At 42.4% G+C, this 21,388-nt stretch overlaps 1 protein-coding gene and 1 pseudogene across 3 annotated transcripts in view; one reads left to right on the forward strand and one right to left on the reverse strand.

Moving 5' to 3' along the window:
• Positions 1-21,388, forward strand: part of FERRY3 (FERRY endosomal RAB5 effector complex subunit 3) — a 327,577-nt gene that overhangs the window by 303,690 nt on the left and 2,499 nt on the right. Inside the window, exon 14 of one of the 3 annotated variants that reach the window (XM_086921366.1) lies at positions 4,659-4,757. The exons of the other annotated variants lie outside the window; for them this stretch is intronic. Coding sequence (XP_086777492.1) covers positions 4,659-4,694 — 36 coding nt within the window. The 3' untranslated portion in view covers positions 4,695-4,757. Of the gene's footprint in view, positions 1-4,658; positions 4,758-21,388 lie in introns of those variants that run through there. 3 annotated transcript variants of the gene reach the window in all.
• LOC147751661 (uncharacterized) lies at positions 6,208-19,484 on the reverse strand (annotated as a pseudogene).

Here is a 21,388-nt window from a genome sequence, read left to right on the forward strand (position 1 = left end):
GGAGCGTTAATATATCGCCCCCCTGGTCCTTGTAATAACACCTCTGTAACATTAATGGAAGCTTTGGCACCTCATGTATATGATAACTCAGACTTCCTCCTCTTAGGGGATTTCAATATTCACAGTGAGGTAGAAAACAATTCTGAAACTAAAACCTTCATCAGTGATCTTAGCTCACTGGGCTTAAGACAGGTCAACAACGGGCCCACCCATATGGCAGGACACACGTTGGACCTAATCTTTACTAACTCTCTACAAATTGAATGCTCCCCCCCTTACCAAGTAGATTGGACTGACCACTATGTTTTAGAATTCTCCACCCCCCCTCCTACCCCACACGCCCAAAAATATCTCATCTTACCCAGTAAAAGAAGACCCTGGCACAGATTAACCCAAGAAAATTTTTGCAAAGCACTCGGAAAGCCCAATTTGAGTGGAAGCAAGAACATAGATAAAGCCCTACAGGAATATGAAGAGATGCTGCTTCACACAATAGACAAGACCATTCCATTAAGAACCTTTAAACTAAAACCCGCTCCTAAACAGAAGATATGGTTTTCGGAAAATCTCAGACTATCCAAACAAGCTACACGGAAGCTAGAGAAGAAATGGAGGGCCTCTCGCCTAGATAGCCATAAACATACCTATAAAGAGTCTTTGAGAGCATACCACAAAGACATTCGCTCAGCTCGAAAAAACCATATAGCTTTGCAGCTTTTGGCGGCCGGCAACAATTCAAAGACACTATATCAGATCTTACTGACCTTTACTAAGCCTACAGCCTGTGAAAGTCCGGAAGTGGCCTCACAACAATTGTGTGACGACATCTCCCACTTCTTCACCAAAAAAATCGATGCCATATATGAGAAAATCCTACTCTCTAACTCGACGTACAGAACTACAAATTACCCCACAATAAACCCTGGTAGTCCGCTCCCTCCTGAGAACTCCCTCTCTGTATTTCCCCTTATTCAGATTGAGGAATTACTGGTACTCACGTCCCAGATAAAGAGTGGCTCCCCCACAGACACTATTCCTGCACGTATTATGCCCACTCTAGCTAAAGATCTAGGACCTACCATCCAGAGACTAATAAATCTCTCACTCAGCACGGGGCAAGTCCCTCTTGGATGGAAAAAGGCATTGGTCAAACCACTCAGGAAAAACACCACCATTCCATGGAATGAGTTTAGCAATCTCAGACCAATATCCCTACTCCCCTTTCTGGGCAAAATCACAGAAAAACATGTGAACAAACACCTGTCGAGATACATTGAATCTGCAGGAGTACTGGATCCATCACAATCCGGCTTCAGGCCCAAACATAGTACGGAGACCGCCCTAATGTCAGTCGCAGACGATCTGCATATGTACCAGGACAGGGGTTTCTCCGTCATCCTGGTACTACTAGATCTGTCTGCGGCGTTTGACACCGTATCTCACTCCATCCTCATGGCCAGGCTAGAGAACATCGGCCTGAAAAATGAAGCCCTTGAATGGATAAGAAGTTTCCTAACCAAACGGGCCCAACAAGTAACCATGGGCAGTTTTCGGTCAGAGGAAGTTGAGATCACCAAGGGGGTGCCACAGGGCTCATGCCTGAGCCCAACTCTTTTCAACATATATGTGGCACCCCTGACTAACATCTTGAGAGCATATGGATTTGTTCCAATATCCTATGCAGATGATATTCAACTCCTCTTTCCCTTCAAAACCTTGACTCCGGAGGTTAGGAACTCCTTCTCCCGGGGAATGAAAGCAGTGGCACACTGGATGTCTTCCAACTTTTTACAATGCAATGTTGGAAAGACGGAAGTCATGTTGTTTGGGGGGGCAAGACGACTCTGGACTCCGGACTGGTGGCCACAAGACCTTGGCCCAGTGCCGGAGCCGAAACCAACTGTTAAGAACCTGGGGGTCCGGCTGGACCAGGAACTTTCCCTCAAGCAACATGCCAACCAGGTGGTGGGATCCTGCTTCCACATAATCGGCATGCTACGTAAAATCTTCCCCCTCCTGCCAGGTGCCAGTAGAAGGACACTGGTACAAGCCCTAGTCATGAGTCATCTAGACTATTGTAACGGCCTGCTGCTATCTGCCAATGAGGGAGTCATGACAAGACTGCAGGTAGTCCAGAACACGGCTGCCCGTCTGGTCCTAAATGCGCCCCCCCGTTCACCTTCTAAGCCCCTACTAGAAAAACTCCATTGGCTACCTGTCAGACAGAGGGCTAAATTTAAGGTATGCTGTACCATACATAAAAGTCTTAATGGTATGGGTCCTGCATATCTGGCCACCAAATTTGTCCCCTACAAACCCTCCCGCTCACTTCGATCGAGCGAACAGGGCTTTCTAGAAGTACCCAGGGCAAAGAAGGCAAGACAGGGCAGCAAAGCCCTCTCAATAGCAGGCCCGTCCCTCTGGAACAGTCTTCCCAACACCCTGAGGCTATGTTCTGAATACCTTCCTTTCAGGAAAATGCTAAAGACACTCCTTTTCAGTTTCTAGACAGCTAACGTTCCCCTGAACGCAATGTGGAAGATGTCAAAAGCGCGGAGATACTCCTATGGGAGTCAACGCCAGCGCTATACAAGCCTGTAAAATAAAAAATAAAATGGCATTACCGATTGAAGGAGTTCCAATTTAAATTTGAATACATTACAGGAGTTAAAAATGTCTTTAAGGATTGTTTGTCATGATTGCCTTTGGTTGCATATGAAATATGTGAAGAGGCCAAGGAGGACAATTTTTGTGTGGTTGCGTGCACTTCAGCAGATGAAGAGGGCTGCATGGATGAGGAGTGGAGACATGAGGTAAGTTATTGCAAGAACTCATATCATGTTTGAACAAGGGTTGGCCCAAGGGGAATGTAGATGACTCTGTGAAGGTTTTTAAAGAAGTGTTTTAATAATTGAGTGTCTCTAATGGAATTCCTAGATGCGCAGACTTGTTGATGGAACCCCAAGGAGTGCGCTCTAAGGTATTAAAATTGGCACATGAGGGGCATGTTGGAATGAGAGCGATGAAAAGAAGAATTAGGGACACATTTTTGGTCAGGCATGGATAAAGTGGTGGAGCATTGGGTGAGAGATTGCGTGGCCTGCTCAATTAGTGACTGTACCAGGTCCTGTTGAGGCAGTACAAGTTCTGGACAAACCGTGGATTAAACTAGGCCTGGACATCATTGGCCCCGTGAACATGCTTAAGGAGAGTTGTAGGTATGGCATTGTGCTAATGGATTATCACTCACGATGGATTGAAGTTGAATTTGTGAGGGAGTTATTACAACGGATGTGGTAACGTTTTTACATGTGTGTTTCTTGAGGGAAGGTGCACTGGTTGAGTTGGTGACTGACTATGGAGTACAGTTTACGTCAGATGACTGTATGAAATTCATGAGTCATTGGGGTGTAAAGTATGAGACTACTTCATTTTTTTTGTTTAAATCTTTGTATTGATTTTTTAGCATGAGACAAAATACAGGTACAGCGTATTGGTCAGCAGTACAATAAAAATATGCAGAAGCTCCTTTCATAGAGCCTCTTGAAGAACAAGGTGAGGTCTGCAGTGAAGCAGCTTACTGTTTGGTGGACCAGTGTATATCGCCTTTCCCACTTGATGTCGGATCACAGGGCATCAGTGTCCATAGTAGGATCTGCTGTGCTGTATATTGCTAATGTGAATTGAATGCTGCTGTTGGAAAGGAGATCTGGGTATATGAGCTACAGGCAATGGCAAATAGCCATGATGGAGCTTGGTGATGGGGATGGGAAGTTTAAACTAGGCCTAAGAAGAAAAAGTAAAGCTCCGCCCAACTCAGGTCACTCCTGCCCACCCTTAGCTCCCCCTCTACATGCGATTACAATCTGATGTTGTCTCTTTAGGAATCTCATGCACCTGGAGCGCTTACAAAGGGCAGCCCGATGCATCGCCTCTTGTGCATGCCCATTAAATGTAATTCTATGTTGCCATGACTGTTGTCTTTACCACATCCGCAGTAAGAGAGTGCTCCACGTCAGAGCACTGGTCATTTTGGACGTCTTGAAATATACCATCTCAATTGATAGCGAGCGGGATTTTGTGTAATCCGAATGTGTCCTCCCTACGCAGTACGGCGCCTTCAGCCTATGTCAAAGTCAGTAGTAAGCGAGTCCATGCTATCGTAGAAGAGGGCTCTGTTAGCTTCCATCTTTTAGTGATTAAACGATTGACCGTCAGCAACCCCAGGTCGATAAACCAGGAGGTGACTTTGTGTCCCCTTGAACTGCGACATAAGCCCAGGATACATGTTTCCCACATGTGGCCACCATATGCCCGGCGCACTTGGCCAATTAGTTGGTAACATACTGCAAGTAGGCCCTAAGAGAAGGGCAACCCTATAACATGTGAAGGAGGCCGGCATTTACCAAACGACATCTAGGACAGTGGGCATCAGTTCGCATGAAATATCTATTTATTTTGTCTGGGTCAGGTAAAGCATGTGACTACTTCATTGTATCACCCAAGGAGTAATGAACTTGTGGATAGATGCAACAGAGTCATTAGGGAAAATGTGTAATTGTCTTTAGCAAATGGTTTGGTTTGGATTCGAGAGTTGGATGATTTGTTGTGGACAATACATACCACCCCTAATGCAGTTAATGCGATGTCCCTCTTAGCTTTGGCTGCAACCAAATTGGTGCATTCATGGATGAATAGTTTGGAGGTGTCAGATGACAAACAGGCATAAATTATGGAGAGGAAGAGGCATGAGGTTGCACAAAGAAAATATATGACTAAAAGTCCAGAGGAGCGGTTGGCGGTCAAGGTTGGTGATTGGGTCAGAATCAAGTTGCCTTGAATTGTTACCAGAGGGTATTCGAAATGTTTTTGTTTTTTTTGAAATATTTTTATTACATAACCAGCAAACGACCTGGCAGTACATCAATTAACAGATATATACCATAGAGTTCTGACAGGTATCCAACTTAACATCAATGGTTTTGTAATGTTCCATTATCAAACAGTAAAACATCTTGGCTATCAGGAATATGTACACATGTCTTGACTGTATTGTAAAAACTGTGAATGCCTTGTTATTGAAAAGTTGTATAAATAAAAATCGAAAAAAGAAAAACTGCCCATAGACATCCATGCTAACTATCATCCCTAAGGATTTGAGATTTGATGTTTGTCATGTGTTGTGGTAGTACTCTTTAATTTAAAATGTGGGCCATTGTAATTCGAATTACACTATGTATCACACTGTTGATCCAGCGCCCCTATAGAAATTCTGTCTCAGCAACACTACCCAATACCAGATACTCACTATTAATCATAAATCATTTACAAGGCCCATTAACCAACGAGACAGATTTTGAGCAACTGAATCATGTGACCTTATTAAACAGAACCTTATTCACAAGCTATTTACACATTTATATACATGACCATGGTTTTTGCGCATAAAACATACTAGGTAAGTCACTAAGGTAATGGTAACAAGACCATAAATAACAAGGCCAGCTTGTTGATCAAAAGTCTTATTTTATTAATTTCATTTCTGTAAGTGCATTTATTAAGTTCTTTATTAGCAATTCAGCAGTTTTTAATTGAGGATTAGCACATAGGATGACGATTCAAAGTAAATCAATTGCCATGAATTTAGGCAAATAAACAGTTTCCATCACCAAAGTTCCCTATCTAAACTCACTTAGCCTAAAGAAATAGTCATTAACCCTATTGATCCTTACGTGCTCCAAAAAGTCCTTCAGCACGACATGCCATTCAGGATCTGGAAAGCGAGAGGCGCCCTCCTGCCCAAGGGAGAAATTTTTATACCTTTTTCCCTAGCTAAACTAACTAAAAAGAATACTTTTTCCCTGCCATCCAGAGCTTTCATTGGCTGATAGACGTCAGCCCATGGTGTCATCATCCTTTTTCGAAGCCTAGTTCCGACCTTTCTAAGAGTCTATTGTCTCTTATTCACAAGTCACGCAGCTTCCTCAGAGAAACATTTTGTAAATGACAGTCCGTGACTTCCTTAGCTTGGCAATCTCTGCCGGTTTCCGACCTTGGCCTAGTCGTCCTTCCATGAGCAAATATAATACATTTTCAAATGAACTTGTAAAATAACTTCCAACGTGATAAAAAATTTCCACGCAGGGCTCTTGCTCTTTCTGGACAGGACTTGACAACACCATCTTTATTATCGGATAGCCTCAGGCCTTAGGCCTCCCTCATGGAGAACTAGTATTCAAACAAACACAAAAAAATAATTAATGCAAGAATAAGAATCCATTCTGTTACCCACCCACCTTTACTAATTATTAATCCGTTAATCTATGCTACCTAGCTGAAGCAAATAAAGCAACAAACAGAATTGTGCAACATAAAAACGAAAACCCATAACACGTGCACACAAAAATAAGCACATGCCATTAATAAAACAGCCGCATTTAATACTGACAAAAACAATAGACAAGGTTAGTTCATTATTTTTCACGTACATGCAGAAGCAACATAAAGCACATATATGAGCACATGTATTAGTCCCTTATGTAATGAATGCATTTTAATCTAGGTTGATAAATAAAACACTCCATTCTCATTAATATGATTATTTATTTATGGAAGTTTTAACTTCGCGAGTTGAAACAAATATATTTCTAAATCTCGCTCCATCAACTCCCTCATCTGGTGATTTCAAAATCACCAAACCACACCCAAAAATTTAGCAATTTTTATTTCAGAACATGTTTTGATTTTGACTGTGCTAGTATTTCTAAATTCTTGTCTCAGCTGTTTGCCTGCAACTCTCATATTGAGTTCTACGAACCTCTTCCAGTTCTATTTCTCTCGCCTGTTCCTTTCTAAGCTTATAAATTCTCTTCTTTTCCCTTAGGTACTTCTTTCTCTTGTGTAGCATGCAATTGATCTTCAACAAAAGTATCACAAAGACTATAACTAATAAAGGTGTCAGTATTTTGCCTAAGATTGAACTACCTAGCTCTTGAAACCAGGTTTTGATTGCTGAAATTCTTTTGGTCAAACGTTCTGATAAATCTTCCTCTTCTAAGGGTACAATCTCTGAATGAATCTCTGAAATGTTTTTGATGTACATCTCAATACTCTGACTCTTATCTGGGATATAGGTGCAGCAGTGTTGGACATGCAAAATGCCACAAACTCCTCCCTCTTTTGCTAGCAGAATGTCTAAAGCAAGACGATTCTGCATTACCATGGACCGTATAGCAATGAGCTCAGTATCCACTAATTGGAAGCCACTAGCTGTGTCAGTTGACAACCTGTCAACAATTGTGGACAATTTTCTAGTTCTACCAGCATTCTGTGTTATACCCACTAAAGGTATTACTGCTTCAAAGATGTCTCCCAAAATTTCTGAGAAACTTTCTCTTTTAAATCTATTCAAATGATTGCTGATTTCAAATGAACCTTCTGCATTTCTGTCAACGTGGAATATTTTTGGAAAAACAAGTCCAACAAAACAAGTCCCATACCAGTGATCAGGAAGGTTGTAATAAGCTTTGTCTCTGCATACAAAATAAATTCCAGGGAAAATTGGATCCTTGCCACCTTTGAATCCCCATCCCCCCATGATTTATTAAGTGTCCTCACAATGACTTGCACCTACAAAATAATTATCGAACAATGTATTGTCTCTCCTAATACAAAATTTACCACTAAATGGTTTGTCAATGTGAATGGCGACATTTTCAAGTTCAAGTTCAAGTTCAAGTTCAGAAATTTGTATAGCGCACTACTGACCCAGAGGGTCTCAAGGAGCTTGAGGGAGGGTGGGTGCTTTATTTATCGAATAGCCAGGTTTTTAGCTGCTTTCTGAAGGAGAGGTGGTTCTGTGTAAGGCGGAGGTGGGTGGGAAGAGAGTTCCAGGTTTTTGCCGCTAAGTAGGAGAAGGATCTTCCCCCCATGGTGGATCTATGGATGCGCGGAATTGCGGCGAGGGCTTGATTGGACAATCGTAGTTGGCGGGTGGGTGTGTAGAAGGACAGTCGTGTGTTGAGGCATTCGGGTCCTAGGTCGTAGAGGGCTTTGTGTGCGTGGGTGAGGAGCCGGAACGTTATTCTCTTGTTGACGGGGAGCCAGTGGAGGTCTTTCAGGTGACCGGAAATGTGAGCTTGACGGGGGGATGTCCAGTACGAGTCTGGCTGAGGCGTTTTGGATGCGTTGGAGTTTTTTCTGAAGTTTGGCTGTGGTTCCGGCGTAAAGGGTATTTCCGTAATCCAGTCGGCTTGTGACCAGTGCGTGGGTGACTGTCTTTCTTGTTTCAGTGGGGATCCAACGGAAGATTTTTTTGAGCATGCGTAGGATGTTGAAGCATGATGATGAGACGGCGTTGACATGTCTGGTCATCGAGAGGGAGGAGTCTAGGATGAAGCCCAGGTTACGTGCGTGATCTTTAGGTATGGGTGCTGTACCCAGGGCCGGTGGCCACCATGAGTCGTCCCAGGTAGAGGGGGATGATCCTAAGATGAGGACTTCCGTTTTGTCCGAGTTTAGTTTTAAACGGCTGTTCTTCATCCATTCGGCTACTTCTTAATTCCTTCGTGTAGATTAGTTTTGGCGGTGTTTGGGTCTTTGGTGAGGGAGAGGATCAGCTGGGTGTCGTCTGCGTAGGAGATGATGTTGAGGTTATGTTATCGCGCGATGGATGCGAGGGGGCTCATGTAGACGTTGAAGAGGATGGGACTGAGTGATGATCCTTGTGGTACGCCGCAGATGACTTCTGTGGCCTCTGATTTGAATGGGGGGAGGCGGACTCTCTGGGTTCTTCCGGCGAGGAACGAGATGATCCAGTCCAAAGCTTTTCCTTGTAATCCAACGTTGCTGAGGCGTTGTATGAGGGTGCTATGACAGACTGTGTCGAAGGCGGCGGAGAGGTCAAGTAGGATGAGGGCAGCTGTTTCTCCGTTGTCCAGTAGCGTTCAGATGTCGTCAGTTGCTGCGATGAGGGCGGTTTCGGTGCTGTGTTTGGCTCGAAAGATGGACTGTGAGGGGTCGAGGGATTTGTTGGATTCAAGGAAGGCGGCGAGCTGATTGTTGACGGCTTTCTCAATGACTTTGGCAGGGAATGGGAGGAGCGAGATGGGGCGGTAGTTCTTAAGTTCAGGGGGGTCTGCTGTGGGTTTCTTCAGAAGGGCGCTGAGTTTGGCATGTTTCCAGATTTCCAGGAAGGTGGCGGAGTTGAAGGAACAGTTGATGACATCGCGGAGATGGGGTGCGATGATGGAGTCTGCTTTGTTGAAAATGTGGTGGGGGCATGGGTCGGTTGGTGATCCTGAGTGGATGGAGTTCATCAGGTGGATGGTGTCTTCAGTAGTGATTGGGTTCCAGGCGCAAAGGTTGTTAGAGTGCTATTTTGGTTCGGAGGTGGGTGGAGTGGACTGGTCATCGGACTGGTTTTCAAAGCTGTTATGTATGTCGGCGATTTTGTTGTGGAAGAATGAGGATAAAGAGTCGCAGAGGTCTTGGGAGGGAGTGATGTCGTTGGTGCCGGCGGTGGGGTTGGTAAATTCTTTTACGATGTTGAATAGTTCCTTGCTGTTTTGGTCGTTGTAGTCGAGTCGATCTTTGAATGCTGATTTTTTGGTGGATCGGATCACATGGTGGTGTTATGGGTGGCGTTCTTGAAGGTGGCCAGGTTGTCAGTGGTTGGGTTTTTTCTCCAGGCTTTCTCGAGGGTGCGGCAGAACTTCTTGGATTTCTTAACGTCATTGTTGAACCAGGGGGCTTTTTTGGTACCATGCATGATTTGATGGTTTTTCAAGGGTGCTAGTTCGCCGGCGATGAGGGTGATCCAATGTGTGAGGTTGGTGGCTGCTTGGTTTGGGTCCGATGATTTGGCCGGAGGGTTTAGGTGAAACGAAGAGGAGAGGTGGGCGGTGGTGATTTTGTTCCAATTTCTTCAGGGAATAGGTTGTGGGGGGTTGTGGGTCGTGGTCTTGTTGTAGTTGAAGTGAACGCAGCTGTGGTCCATCCAATGGAGAGCTGTGGTGTGATCGAAGGAGATGTGTTTGCAGGAGGTGAAGATTGGGTCGAGCGTGTGCCCGGCAAGGTGGGTGGGGGTGTCAACAAGCTCTGGATTGGATCATCTCGTTCCTCGCCGGGAGAACCCAGAGAGTCCGCCTCCCCCCATCCAAATCAGAGGCCACCGAAGTCATCCTTCTACACACCCACCCGACAACTACGATCATCCAATCTAGCCCTCGCCGCAATTCCGCGCATCCAAAGATCCACCATGAGAGGACGATCCTTCTCCTACTTAGCGGCCAAAACCTGGAATTCTCTCCCCACTCACCTTCGACTTACACAGAACCACCTCTCCTTCAGAATGCAACTTAAAACCTGGTTATTCGATAAGTAATGCACCACCCTCCCTCAAGCGCCTTGAGACCCTCTGGGTGAGTAGTGCGCTATACAAATTTCGGAACTTGAACTTGTTTGAGTCCGAGATTGGCCAGGTTGTCCAGGAGAGTGGTGGTGGTGTTGTCGTTGTTCTTTTCCAGGTAGAAGTTGAGGTCTCCCAGTAGGATGTAGTTCTCGGAGGGGAGGGCATGTGGGCTGATGAAGTCAGTGATGTCTTCGCTGAATTGTGTGCGGGGTCCTGGAGGTCTGTAGATGAGGGTGCCTCTGAGTGTGGTTTTGGAGTCGGTGTGGATCTGGAAGTGAAGGTGTTCAGCGGTAGCAAGGTTGTCGTCAGAACTGGTCGTGATGCGGATGGTGTTCTTATGGAAGATGGCTATGCCTCCTCCAGTTTGGTTGATGCGGTCCTTTCGAATGATCTTGTAGCCGTCTGAGATAGCTATGGCGATGTCGGGCGCTGATGAGGCGTTCATCCAGGTTTCTGTAAGGAAAGCGATGTCCGGTGATGTGGTGTCGAGTAGGTTCCAAAGTTCAATGGAGTGTTTGTGGACCGAGCGGGTGTTGAGCAGGATGCACTTTAGGTGGTTGTTGTCGAAGCTCTGATTGGAGTTAGTGGATTTGGTGTGGGTCCTGATGCAGTCGAACTTGCAGGAGTGGCAGGTGAAGGGTCCATGGGTGACCTGGGGCCTGGGGCGGCTAGGAAGCAGTTGGGTGGGCGGCCGGGGTAAGGGCTGCGAGGGTTGAGGCATCATATGGTATGCGGGCGGAATGGGTTTTGCGGGGGCCAGGGGGTCTGGCGCTAGGCGTGGTCCAGGCGCGGACGGGCGTAGACGGGCTTACCTTTGGCGCACCTTCGGCGCGATTGGGGCGCGACCGCTGCACGTGAATGCTGCACGCGAAAGCATCTGTCATATGTGGATGGTGGAGGGGCGAGGGAGGAGCAGCTGGGAGGCGGGAGCGGGGTGGAGAGGGCGGGCTCCGAGGCACAACAACAATCAAATGGCCGCAAAAGTGAAACCGGAGCAGGATGGGGCACGAAGTGGGGATATGCCCTGGGAAACGAGCAATAGCAATTAAAATGAAGGTCTAATATAAACTATCAAGCGATGCAGACTAGGACAGCACAGAATAATTGTACAAAGTTAGCGAGAGTCACAGCGCTCGTAAGGCAGGCAGCAGTTATTCAGGCGCAGATCAAAGAGAGCAGCTTAACGATACCACAGGCAGCAGTTGTTCAAGGCGTGAGGCAAGGATCACAGCTCAGCAATAACACAGGGCAGCAGGGAGCGTGGGGAGCGACCGCCACCGAGAGCGTCGGGATGGTCACAGTGTTACTGGGGACGGGGCAATCCTAAGCAGTCCGTGGGAGGGAGGAGCAGCTGGGCGGCGGGAGCGGGGTGGAGAGGGCGGGCTCCGAGGCACAACAACAACCAAATGGCCGCAAAAGTGAAACCGGAGCAGGATGGGGCACGAAGTGGGGATACGCTGTGGGAAACGAGCAATAGCAATTAAAATGAAGGTCTAATATAAACTATCGAGCGATGCAGAGTAGGACAGCACAGAATAATTGTACAAAGTTAGCGAGAGTCACAGCGCTCGTAAGACAGGCAGAAGCTTTTGTCAATCTTCAGGTTTGCAAAGATCTCATCATAATTTGAATAATAATATTATAAACGACCAGTCTGATAAAATAAGCTAGCTATCACACTACAGGTTATGCCATAAGTAAGAGGAAACATATTATAAGTTACTTCCTCCGAAACAGAAGCAGGCAATTTCACTCAGATATAACAATCTTTAACTTCCATGACTTTTACATACTCGGCTAGTAACCTTGAAAAAGTATTGCTAGAAAAATCAACAACAGATCTATCTTGGTGAATCTCTGGTCTGTGATTAATAACTCTGTTAGTTTTGCTTGTTACATCATAATTATCTTGTTTAGCCATAGCCTTACTTGTCATATTAGCTTTATAAGTCTCCTTATCGATCCCAAAAGGGAAAATAACAGCTAAAATTAACCAAAGCAAGATTATTAGGATCACACAAATGGAAGACATTTTACATCTCCTTAGGATGGAGCATCTAGAATTGGTATTAGTATAAGTATAAGGCATCTTTACTTCTGCTAACAAGAGCCTTGCAAAGAAAACAAAAATCAAAAAATTTAAAAATTACTAATATACCCCCTTTTTTTAAAAAAAATAAACCCCTACTTTCTAACCGCTTTTCTTCGACCTTACGTCAACAATGTTTTTCCAGCTAACACAATTTCTTCAGCCTTATGCCAAAAATAAAACCACAATATTTACAGAAATATTTCAATCATTGTCACTATTGCCCTACTACTAATGACTTCTATTTTCTTTCCTGCTTCACTTTTCTTTTCAGTGTCACCTTTTTGACTTGATATTTCGTTTACTTGCTCTTTTGACCTGTTAACCAATTAGAATTTTAGGCCTTCATTTTCTTTTGGCCAATTATCACCTTTTCTTGGTAATTTCTTCTTTGGCTTAGACACATTACACTCTGTTCTCCAAGCCCTTTTCCTGAAATTTCTTATTTGAGATTCTTCATCACTGTCATCAGTTTCGCTGTCAGATATTTGAATTCTGGACTCAGGTACTTCTTTACTCGGCAGCTTCACTGTTAGGAACTCTATCCTTATAGCTGGTACTTGGTAACTTGTCTTCTTCTTGAATTACATCTAACTTCCCAGTTTCAGAATTTCCGTTCCTGCTTTCAGAGCTTCTCTTCTGCTTTTCAATACTCTCCTGATCATCAATGGCTTCTTGTTGAGACTCTGTTTCCACCTCTTTTTCTAGCAGATCTTTATCATTATCAAAGTCTACTTTCACAATATCTAAATCTTTTTCATTCAATGCCTTATTCGCAGTTGAATTTTCCAGATGTCGACTTTCCTGTCGATCTTCAGGATCTGGATTTCTCTCAGGTTCTTCTTCAGAATCTGAATCTGCTGTAGTGTCACCTTCGTCAGGATTTTCAGGTGGTGGTACACGAATTGTGTGGCTTGCATGTATCCACCTTTTCAAACCCTTCCACTTTACTGCATTTGTTGTGACAAGAATTATCTGTCTTGCTTTCTGCCACCTGGGTACCAGACAGTTTCTTCTTCGATGAGCTTTTGTCCTTACCCAGTCACCTGGTAACAGACCATGTGCTTGCTCTTTTTCTCTTGTTTGTACTACAGTTCCCACCTAATGGAACACAGAAGTCACGACGTCAGATAAGTTCCTGCGGTACTCCAAAATGACGCTATCATTAATAGTCATCAACTTTCCTACTGGTATAAATGCTTGTCTCATGACCCTGCCCATGACAATATCATGTGGGCTTAAACCTGTCTTTTTATCAGGGGTACTTCTCAAAGACATCAAAACAAGTGGAAGTGCGTCAGTCCACTTCATACCTGTAGCTAGACACATTTTGCCAATTCTATTTTTAATAGTTCCATTTACTTGCTCAACAACACCTGATGCTTCTGGTCTGTATGCACAATGTAACTTCTGTTCTATGTTTAAAGCTTCACAAATCATTTGCAATAATCTGTTTTCAAAATGTGTTCCATGATCAGTTTCCACAGTCACCGGAAAACCGTACCTAGATATGATCTCCCTTTAAAGCAATTTGGCAGCAGTAACTGAATCATTGTGACGTGTAGGAAACGCTTCAACCCATCTTGAAAACAAACAGATTATTACAAGGACGTAACTTGTTGTGTGGCGGCATGTCAATGAAATCCATTTGTAACCTTGTGAATGGACCACCCTCCCGTCCTATGGTTCCCATGCTCACAACTGTTTTTCTGTTGGGGTTAATTTGTTGACAAATTAGGCACCTTTGGCAAAAAGACTCCGCAATAATTCTGAACTTTGGATTGAACCAAGTCTGTCTGAACAGCCTAATCATGGAATCTCTTCCAATATGTCCCTGACCATGATACATCCTAGCCATGTCAGCAATCATGCTATTTGGTAAAACTGGTCTGCCATCTTTGTATGTCCAAATTCCATCCTCTTCTCGCTGTCTACATTCTGCTTTTAACCATGTGTGGCAATCTCATCTGCATAGGCATTTCCTTTTGTGATAAAATCTTCGCCTTTCTTGTGAGCTGCACATTTTACGACAGCAATCTTTTCTGGTAACTGAATGCCATCGATCAATCTTATTATCAATTTTGCATTTCTGATGGGAGTCCCTGCAGAGGTTAAGTAACCTCTTTGAGACCAGAGCTGTCCATAATCATGCACAACTCCGTATCCGTATTGGCTATCAGTCACTATGGTTATTTTTAAATCTTTTGCCTTCTCACAAGCACGAATCAAAGTAATCCATTCCGCTACTTGAGCTGAACGAATTCCTTCGAGACATGATGCTTCGATCACAGTACCAACTGTACAGACAGAATATGCTGCTCTCAGAAAACCCTCCTCTGTTCTCAGGCAAGAACCATCAACAAAATAAACAAAATCTGACTCAGACAGGGGAACCTCTTTAATGTCCTGCCTGGGCTTGGTGCAATATTCCAAAACATCCAAGCACTCCTGGTCAATGTCGTTTTCATTTCTGATCTCTGTTACAGTACCATCAGGCAATAATGTGGAAGGATTTAAATTTACACACCTTGCTATCGAGACATTATCTGATCCCAGAATAATTTTCTCATATTTGGTAAGTCTGTTACTTGTTAAATGCTGCGTTTTGCTTCTGGTAAGGAGAATTTCTACTGAATGTGGTACATAGACTTTTACAGGAAATCCCATAATAATTCCCTCACTTTGCTCAAGGCTCACACTTGTTGCAGCTACTGATTTTAAGCAGCCTGGTAATGCTTTTGCAACAGGATCAAGTACTGCTGAGAAATACGCTATTAGCTTTCTCAGTTTTCCATGTCTGAATTAGAACAGATAATGCACATCCTTCTCTTTCACTGCAATATAGCTCAAAATCCTTTTCATAATCAGGCATGCCTAAAGCAGGCGCTTCACATAAACTTCTTTTCAGCTTTTCAAAAGCTTGCATCTCAATTTCTGTGAGAACAATTGGATCTTTTATATCTGATTTTGTTAATCTCTGCAGTGGTTTTGCAATTACTGAAAATTCACTAATCCACTGACGACAATAGCCAACCATCCCTAGAAACAACCTGACTTGTCTCTGTGTTTTTGGAGGTTGCATTCCCTGAATCATTTTGATTCTCTCAATTGTCACTTGTCTGATTCCCTTTGCAATTCTGTGACCAAGATATTTTACTTCTTGTTTGCAAAACTAATTTTGCAGGTGATACTTTATGTCCCTCATCTGCTAGGTGATTCAAAAGAGTAATTGTATCTGTGACACAGTTATCTCGTGTTTTTGCTGCTACAAGTAAGTCATCAATGTACTGAACTAATGTTGATTTTCCAGGTAAATTTAGATTCTCGAAAGACTTTTTTAACAACTGATTAAAGATAGATGGACTCTCTGTATACCCTTGAGGGATACGACACCATGCTAATATGCGGTTCTGGAACCGGAACGCAAATATTTGCTGGCGATCTGGATGCAATGGAACAGTAAAAAACGCATTGCAAAGATCAATGACTGTATACCATTCTGCATCATGCGGAATTTGGTAAAGAATCACTGCTGGGTTTGGAACAACTGGGCAACATGGAACAACTATTTGATTAACCTTTCTCAGGTCCTGAACTATTCTGTACGTTCCATTTGGCTTTTTGACCCCCATAAATGGTGAATTACAAGGACTGCTTTCAATTTCTTTCAGTACACCTTGTTTAATGAATTTGTCAATTACAGGAATGACACCTTCAATGGTTTCTGCTTTCATTTTATACTGTGGAATGTTTGGAAAATCTATTCCCTGTTTCACTGTAATTTTAACTGGGTCAACATTTTTCATCAAGCCCATTTCGCTTCCTGACAAATCCCAAATTTCAGCTTTGACTGTCTTTTTCAGTTCTTCAGGTAAATTGTCTTTATCAAATACAGGAAATAATTTACTTTCCTCTGCTTCAACCATTAACATCGTTAACCTGTAAAGCCCATCTTCTTCTAATGTCTGAAGCTCAATACCCTCCGGTGAGCAGTATATTTTGCAGTTCAACTTGCAGAGAATGTCTCTCCCTAGCAAGTTTACATGACTGCTGTTACATACTACAAATCTGTGTTTGTCTTTAAATTTGCCAATTTCTACCTTCACAGACTCTGTCAAATTTGTTTTAATTTGTTGATTAGCTACACCAACTACTTGGATGCTATCACCAGAGAGAGGCAGGTTTTCTATTTCCACTGATCTAACAGTAGAACGAGTAGCACCAGTGTCCACAAGAAAAGTGATTTCTACATCATTCACTTTGCCATTTACAAATGGACCAGACTGGTCAACCACAAGAGTGGCTCCAAGCACACACTCTTCCCCCTCTCTCAGGCACCGTCCTAAGTAATCCTCAGAATCACTTCCTCCATTTTCTGTCATCAAAAATTGTCGAGAAACATTTGGCACATTCACTCTTTGCGGTCTGATTACCTGATCACCTCCGCTGAATCCTGTTTCCGAATTATACCTCTGACCATTCATACAGTTTGGAAGAGGAGGTTGTGGAATCTGACTCTGCTGATTCGCTAACTGTCGCTGTAGCTGTTGCTGCAGATTTGCATCATTCTGCATCTGTGGATTTAATGATGTATTTTTTAAATTTCTGGGCGGATTTTTACACTCGCGCTTGCAGTGTCCAATTTCGCTGCAATTAAAACAAGGCAGCTTTTGTTTTAGCTCTTCAATATTAACATTATATTTTGGTTTATTAAAATTTCCCTTAAATTTTCCTTGACCCTATGATATTTTTGTTTTCCAAATTTGAAATCTGCTGTTCAGCTACTTTCACCTGTGCCCACATTGCCTTTTCCTTAAGCTTTTTTTGTTTCGCATCTATCTCATCACTGCAGTATTTTGCTTTTCTCTGTATATCATCAACTGAGAGTGATTGCCATCCAGCAATACCATTCCTGATCATATCACCAATCTCAGGTCTCAAGCCATAAACAAATCTGTATATAAAGTGGCTCATGTCCTTTTCACTTAATTTTTCATAGCCACCGTACTGTTTAAATACCAGCAGTAATCTTTCATAGAATGAATGTACTGACTCTTTTGGCTCTTGATTTGTTCTGTCAATTTTAACCCAATCAACTTCTTTTGGTGGAATCTTGTTTTTCAACCAATAAATCCCTTTATCATACAGTCCCATGACTTCTGATGATAGAGCACCTGTTGCTGCATCTCGAGCAGGTTCTACCTTTGGCCAACTTAAAGAAACTTTACATTCTGTCCAAAGATCTGACGGGACAACAATGTCAAAGAATCCATCCAGATCAATCCACAGAACTTTCAAAACCTTTATGAATCTGTCCACTAGTCGATACCATTCCACTGGCTTTTCTCTCAACTGAGGAATATAATTTGTGAACAACAGAATGTCCTGTCTAGACCATGGAAAATGCACATAACCACCTCCTGCTATTTCTCTCATTGGGTACTGATTAGCCACCATGCCCCTTTCTCTCCTTTCTTCCTCTCTTTTCTTCGTCCACTTCACTCTCCATTTGCTCCAATCACCCAATTTCTTAATGTACACAATCAAGTCTTTTATATGCAGAATTCTTCCCATCGCATTAAAATTCCCAATGTCTTTTTCAGTAAAATCTAATCTGTAATGTTTTCCCAAATGTTTCTGTTTGCTCAAGTCAATCTCTAATTTTGCAGCTAATTCTTCTAGCTGTTCATATTTATTTTTTGTTTTCCATTGTATGCTTTTGCAAATGAATAACAATTCATCATCTTGATAATGCTTTAAACTGTCAGGACCAATTGTGCCAATGATTAATTCCTCTAAATCTGCTTTAAATCTCGCAACATCAAGCTTTGGGGTTGAATCTGTTTTCTCAACACTCTTTTCCGGAGATTCAGTATCTGATTCTGCACCCATTGGCGTTCTGCATAATGAATCTGGATTAAAAGTTAAATCTGGCATCCTTGTTTTCTCACGATGTATTTCAGTTAATTCTGAGTAAACTTTTTCCGCCACTTTCTGAATTTCTGCATTTAATGAAATAGTCAAACCTGGATGTCTAATTTCTCCCTGATCAAAAACTGGCTGAACAGGACCAATCGTTACTGGAACTGTTACTGCTTCCATGCCTTTAGTTAATTGCCGAATTAATTATTCTTTTGATCGTAAATATTCTGAAGTACTTGGAATTTCCTCATTTCTTCCAGCACCCATTAAACCTCTGGAAGGAGTCTCATTTCTTGAAACTGGAGTTTCAGGAAAATGTCTACTTTCACCATATGCACCAGAATTTGTTCTTGTTTCTACTCTTTCAGGAGTTTCTGTATTATTCGGGTAAAATCTGGGTGATTCCTCATTAAGTGGAGGTGCACTTGGGGTGGTTCCTGTAGAAACCATTGGGGTAGACCATGAACAAGCTGGTTTAAAAGGAGTCTGTTTCTGATGATTAGTCATAAAAATTTCTTCTAAGACTGGGTCTTCTAATTCACTTCCTTCAATATTATTTTTCTTTTATGTATTCCTTTGACCTGGTATTTCAGTAACCATTACTCTCACTGGATATAAACCATCACATATGTCTGCCTGTCTCCATCGACGCATTCTATCCTCGTGCGTTTCCTTATGAGAATTTGATTTAGGACCTCTTGTTATACCTCTTGTTGCTTCTCGTTGAAGTTCAAACATCTCATCCTCCCATTCAACTAAAGCCTCAACTTGTGTAGGCCTAGGCTTTAGCACAAGAGCCATCATTTTTTTTCTCAAATTTTTCAAAACCCTCATATTAAAAGAACCATCTTCTGGCCAAGCTAAAACACCATCATCCTTGGTATAATCCGTCCAAAGGCAAGTATGATAACTATATTCACCTTCCATATAGGCTGCAGGTGTTTTGTACTTATGACGTAACTTTCCACCTCTCGTTTCAATTTTCTTATCGGGTGAAAATATATTTTTCAATTTCTGAAGCCATGTAAGCTTTTTCTCTTCTTTTTTGTAGTATTAACTCATGTTTTAATCAAATCCGTTTAATTTAAAATGATCGTAAATGTTTCCTGGTTGTTCCGCAAAACCAGCCAATCCGTGCGCAAAACACACCAACAAGCCAATCAGGTTAAGCTACGTCACCACCTTGCTCAACCAATAGAATTGCTGCTTTCAGGATGAGCCAATCAGCTAACAGCTCGTCTGAGTCACGTGAACCAATCAGCGCGCTAGCTGTGACGTATGTTAGCCAATCACAGCGCGGACCCTGTGACGTACACAGCCGCTGCAGCTTCTCGCCTCTCACTCCTGGAGCTTACCCCTCCTTCACAAAATATTTTCACAGCACTATTTTAAGAAAACTTTTTCAAAGAATTTCAATTAATAATGACAGAAAAACAAACCATTTGTCTGTTTCGCTAAAATAAATGACAGTTTATACAATTATTCAGGTATTCCTTGCGTGAAATAGACAACACAATTTTCACAGAACATTCAATCGTTGATAAAGTATGGCTACTCTACCCTTCAAACAGGTAATAACAAACTCGTTTCCCTCTGAATGCATATAAAATAGCAATTCAAAGTTTGACTTGAACGGAATTACAAAATCATTTATGCACTTGCAAACGGAAAATGTCCCTAACCATACATACATGAAATCCTGGCAGGACTTTAACCAACCATAGAAATCGACATTTGCCAGTAAGAATAGACGACGCTTCCTTACCCTTCACACAAGTTTGGATAAATACTACTACTCTTTTCACAGTGAGTTTTAAAACAGGCTCTAAGTCCCTATACTCGAAAGTTACAATTTCATAGACAATCCTCACAATACATTTTACCTAGCACACCTAAAATCCCTAAACTCGTGTTGTACGTCCACAACACTAGTGATATATGACAATACCACTATTTTGAAACAGAACAACTGCAACGTGTAACTTAATTTGTCACACCACTCATATACGTGCCGGCACAACTAGGATTTTTCACACTGCAGGAAAAAACCTTTCGACTACAAGTAACAAGTGAAGAAACTCAACATATGTTAAACATCGATCCTATGTAACTACCATGTAGCATGTCAGTTACCATAGCAACCGTAACTCTGCTACCAGAGAATTGATCCAGCGCCCCTATAGAAATTCTGTCTCAGCAACACTACCCAATACCAGATACTCACTATTAATCATAAATCATTTACAAGGCCCATTAACCAACGAGACAGATTTTGAGCAACTGAATCATGTGACGTAATTAAACAGAACCTTATTCACAAGCTATTTACACATTTATATACATGACCATGGTTTTTGCGCATAAAACATACTAATTAAGTCACTAAGGTAAATGGATCAACTAATGGTAACAAGACCATAAATAACAAGGCCAGCTTGTTGATCAAAAGTCTTATTTTATTAATTTCATTTCTGTAAGTGCATTTATTAAGTTCTTTATTAGCAATTCAGCAGTTTTTAATTGAGGACTAACACATAGGATGACGATTCAAAGTAAATCAATTGGCATGAATTTAGGCAAATAAACAGTTTCCATCACCAAAGTTCCCTATCTAAACTCACTTAGCCTAAAGAAATAGTCATTAACCCTATTGATCCTTACGTGCTCCAAAAAGTCCTTCAGCACGACACGCCATTCAGGATCTGGAAAGCGAGAGGCGCCCTCCTGCCCAAGGGGGCAATTTTTATACCTTTTTCCCTAGCTAATCTAAATAAAAATAATACTTTTTCCCTGCCATCCAGAGCTTTCATTGGCTGATAGACGTCAGCCCATGGTGTCATCATCCTTTTTCGAAGCCTAGTTCCGACCTTTCTAAGAGTCTATTGTCTTTTATTCACAAGTCACGCAGCTTCCTAAAAGAGAAACATTTTGTAAATGACAGTCCGTGATTTCCTTAGCTTGGCAAT

Source organism: Lissotriton vulgaris, chromosome 1_1, assembly GCF_964263255.1.
Source record: "Lissotriton vulgaris chromosome 1_1, aLisVul1.2, whole genome shotgun sequence".
NCBI lineage: Eukaryota > Metazoa > Chordata > Amphibia > Caudata > Salamandridae > Lissotriton > Lissotriton vulgaris.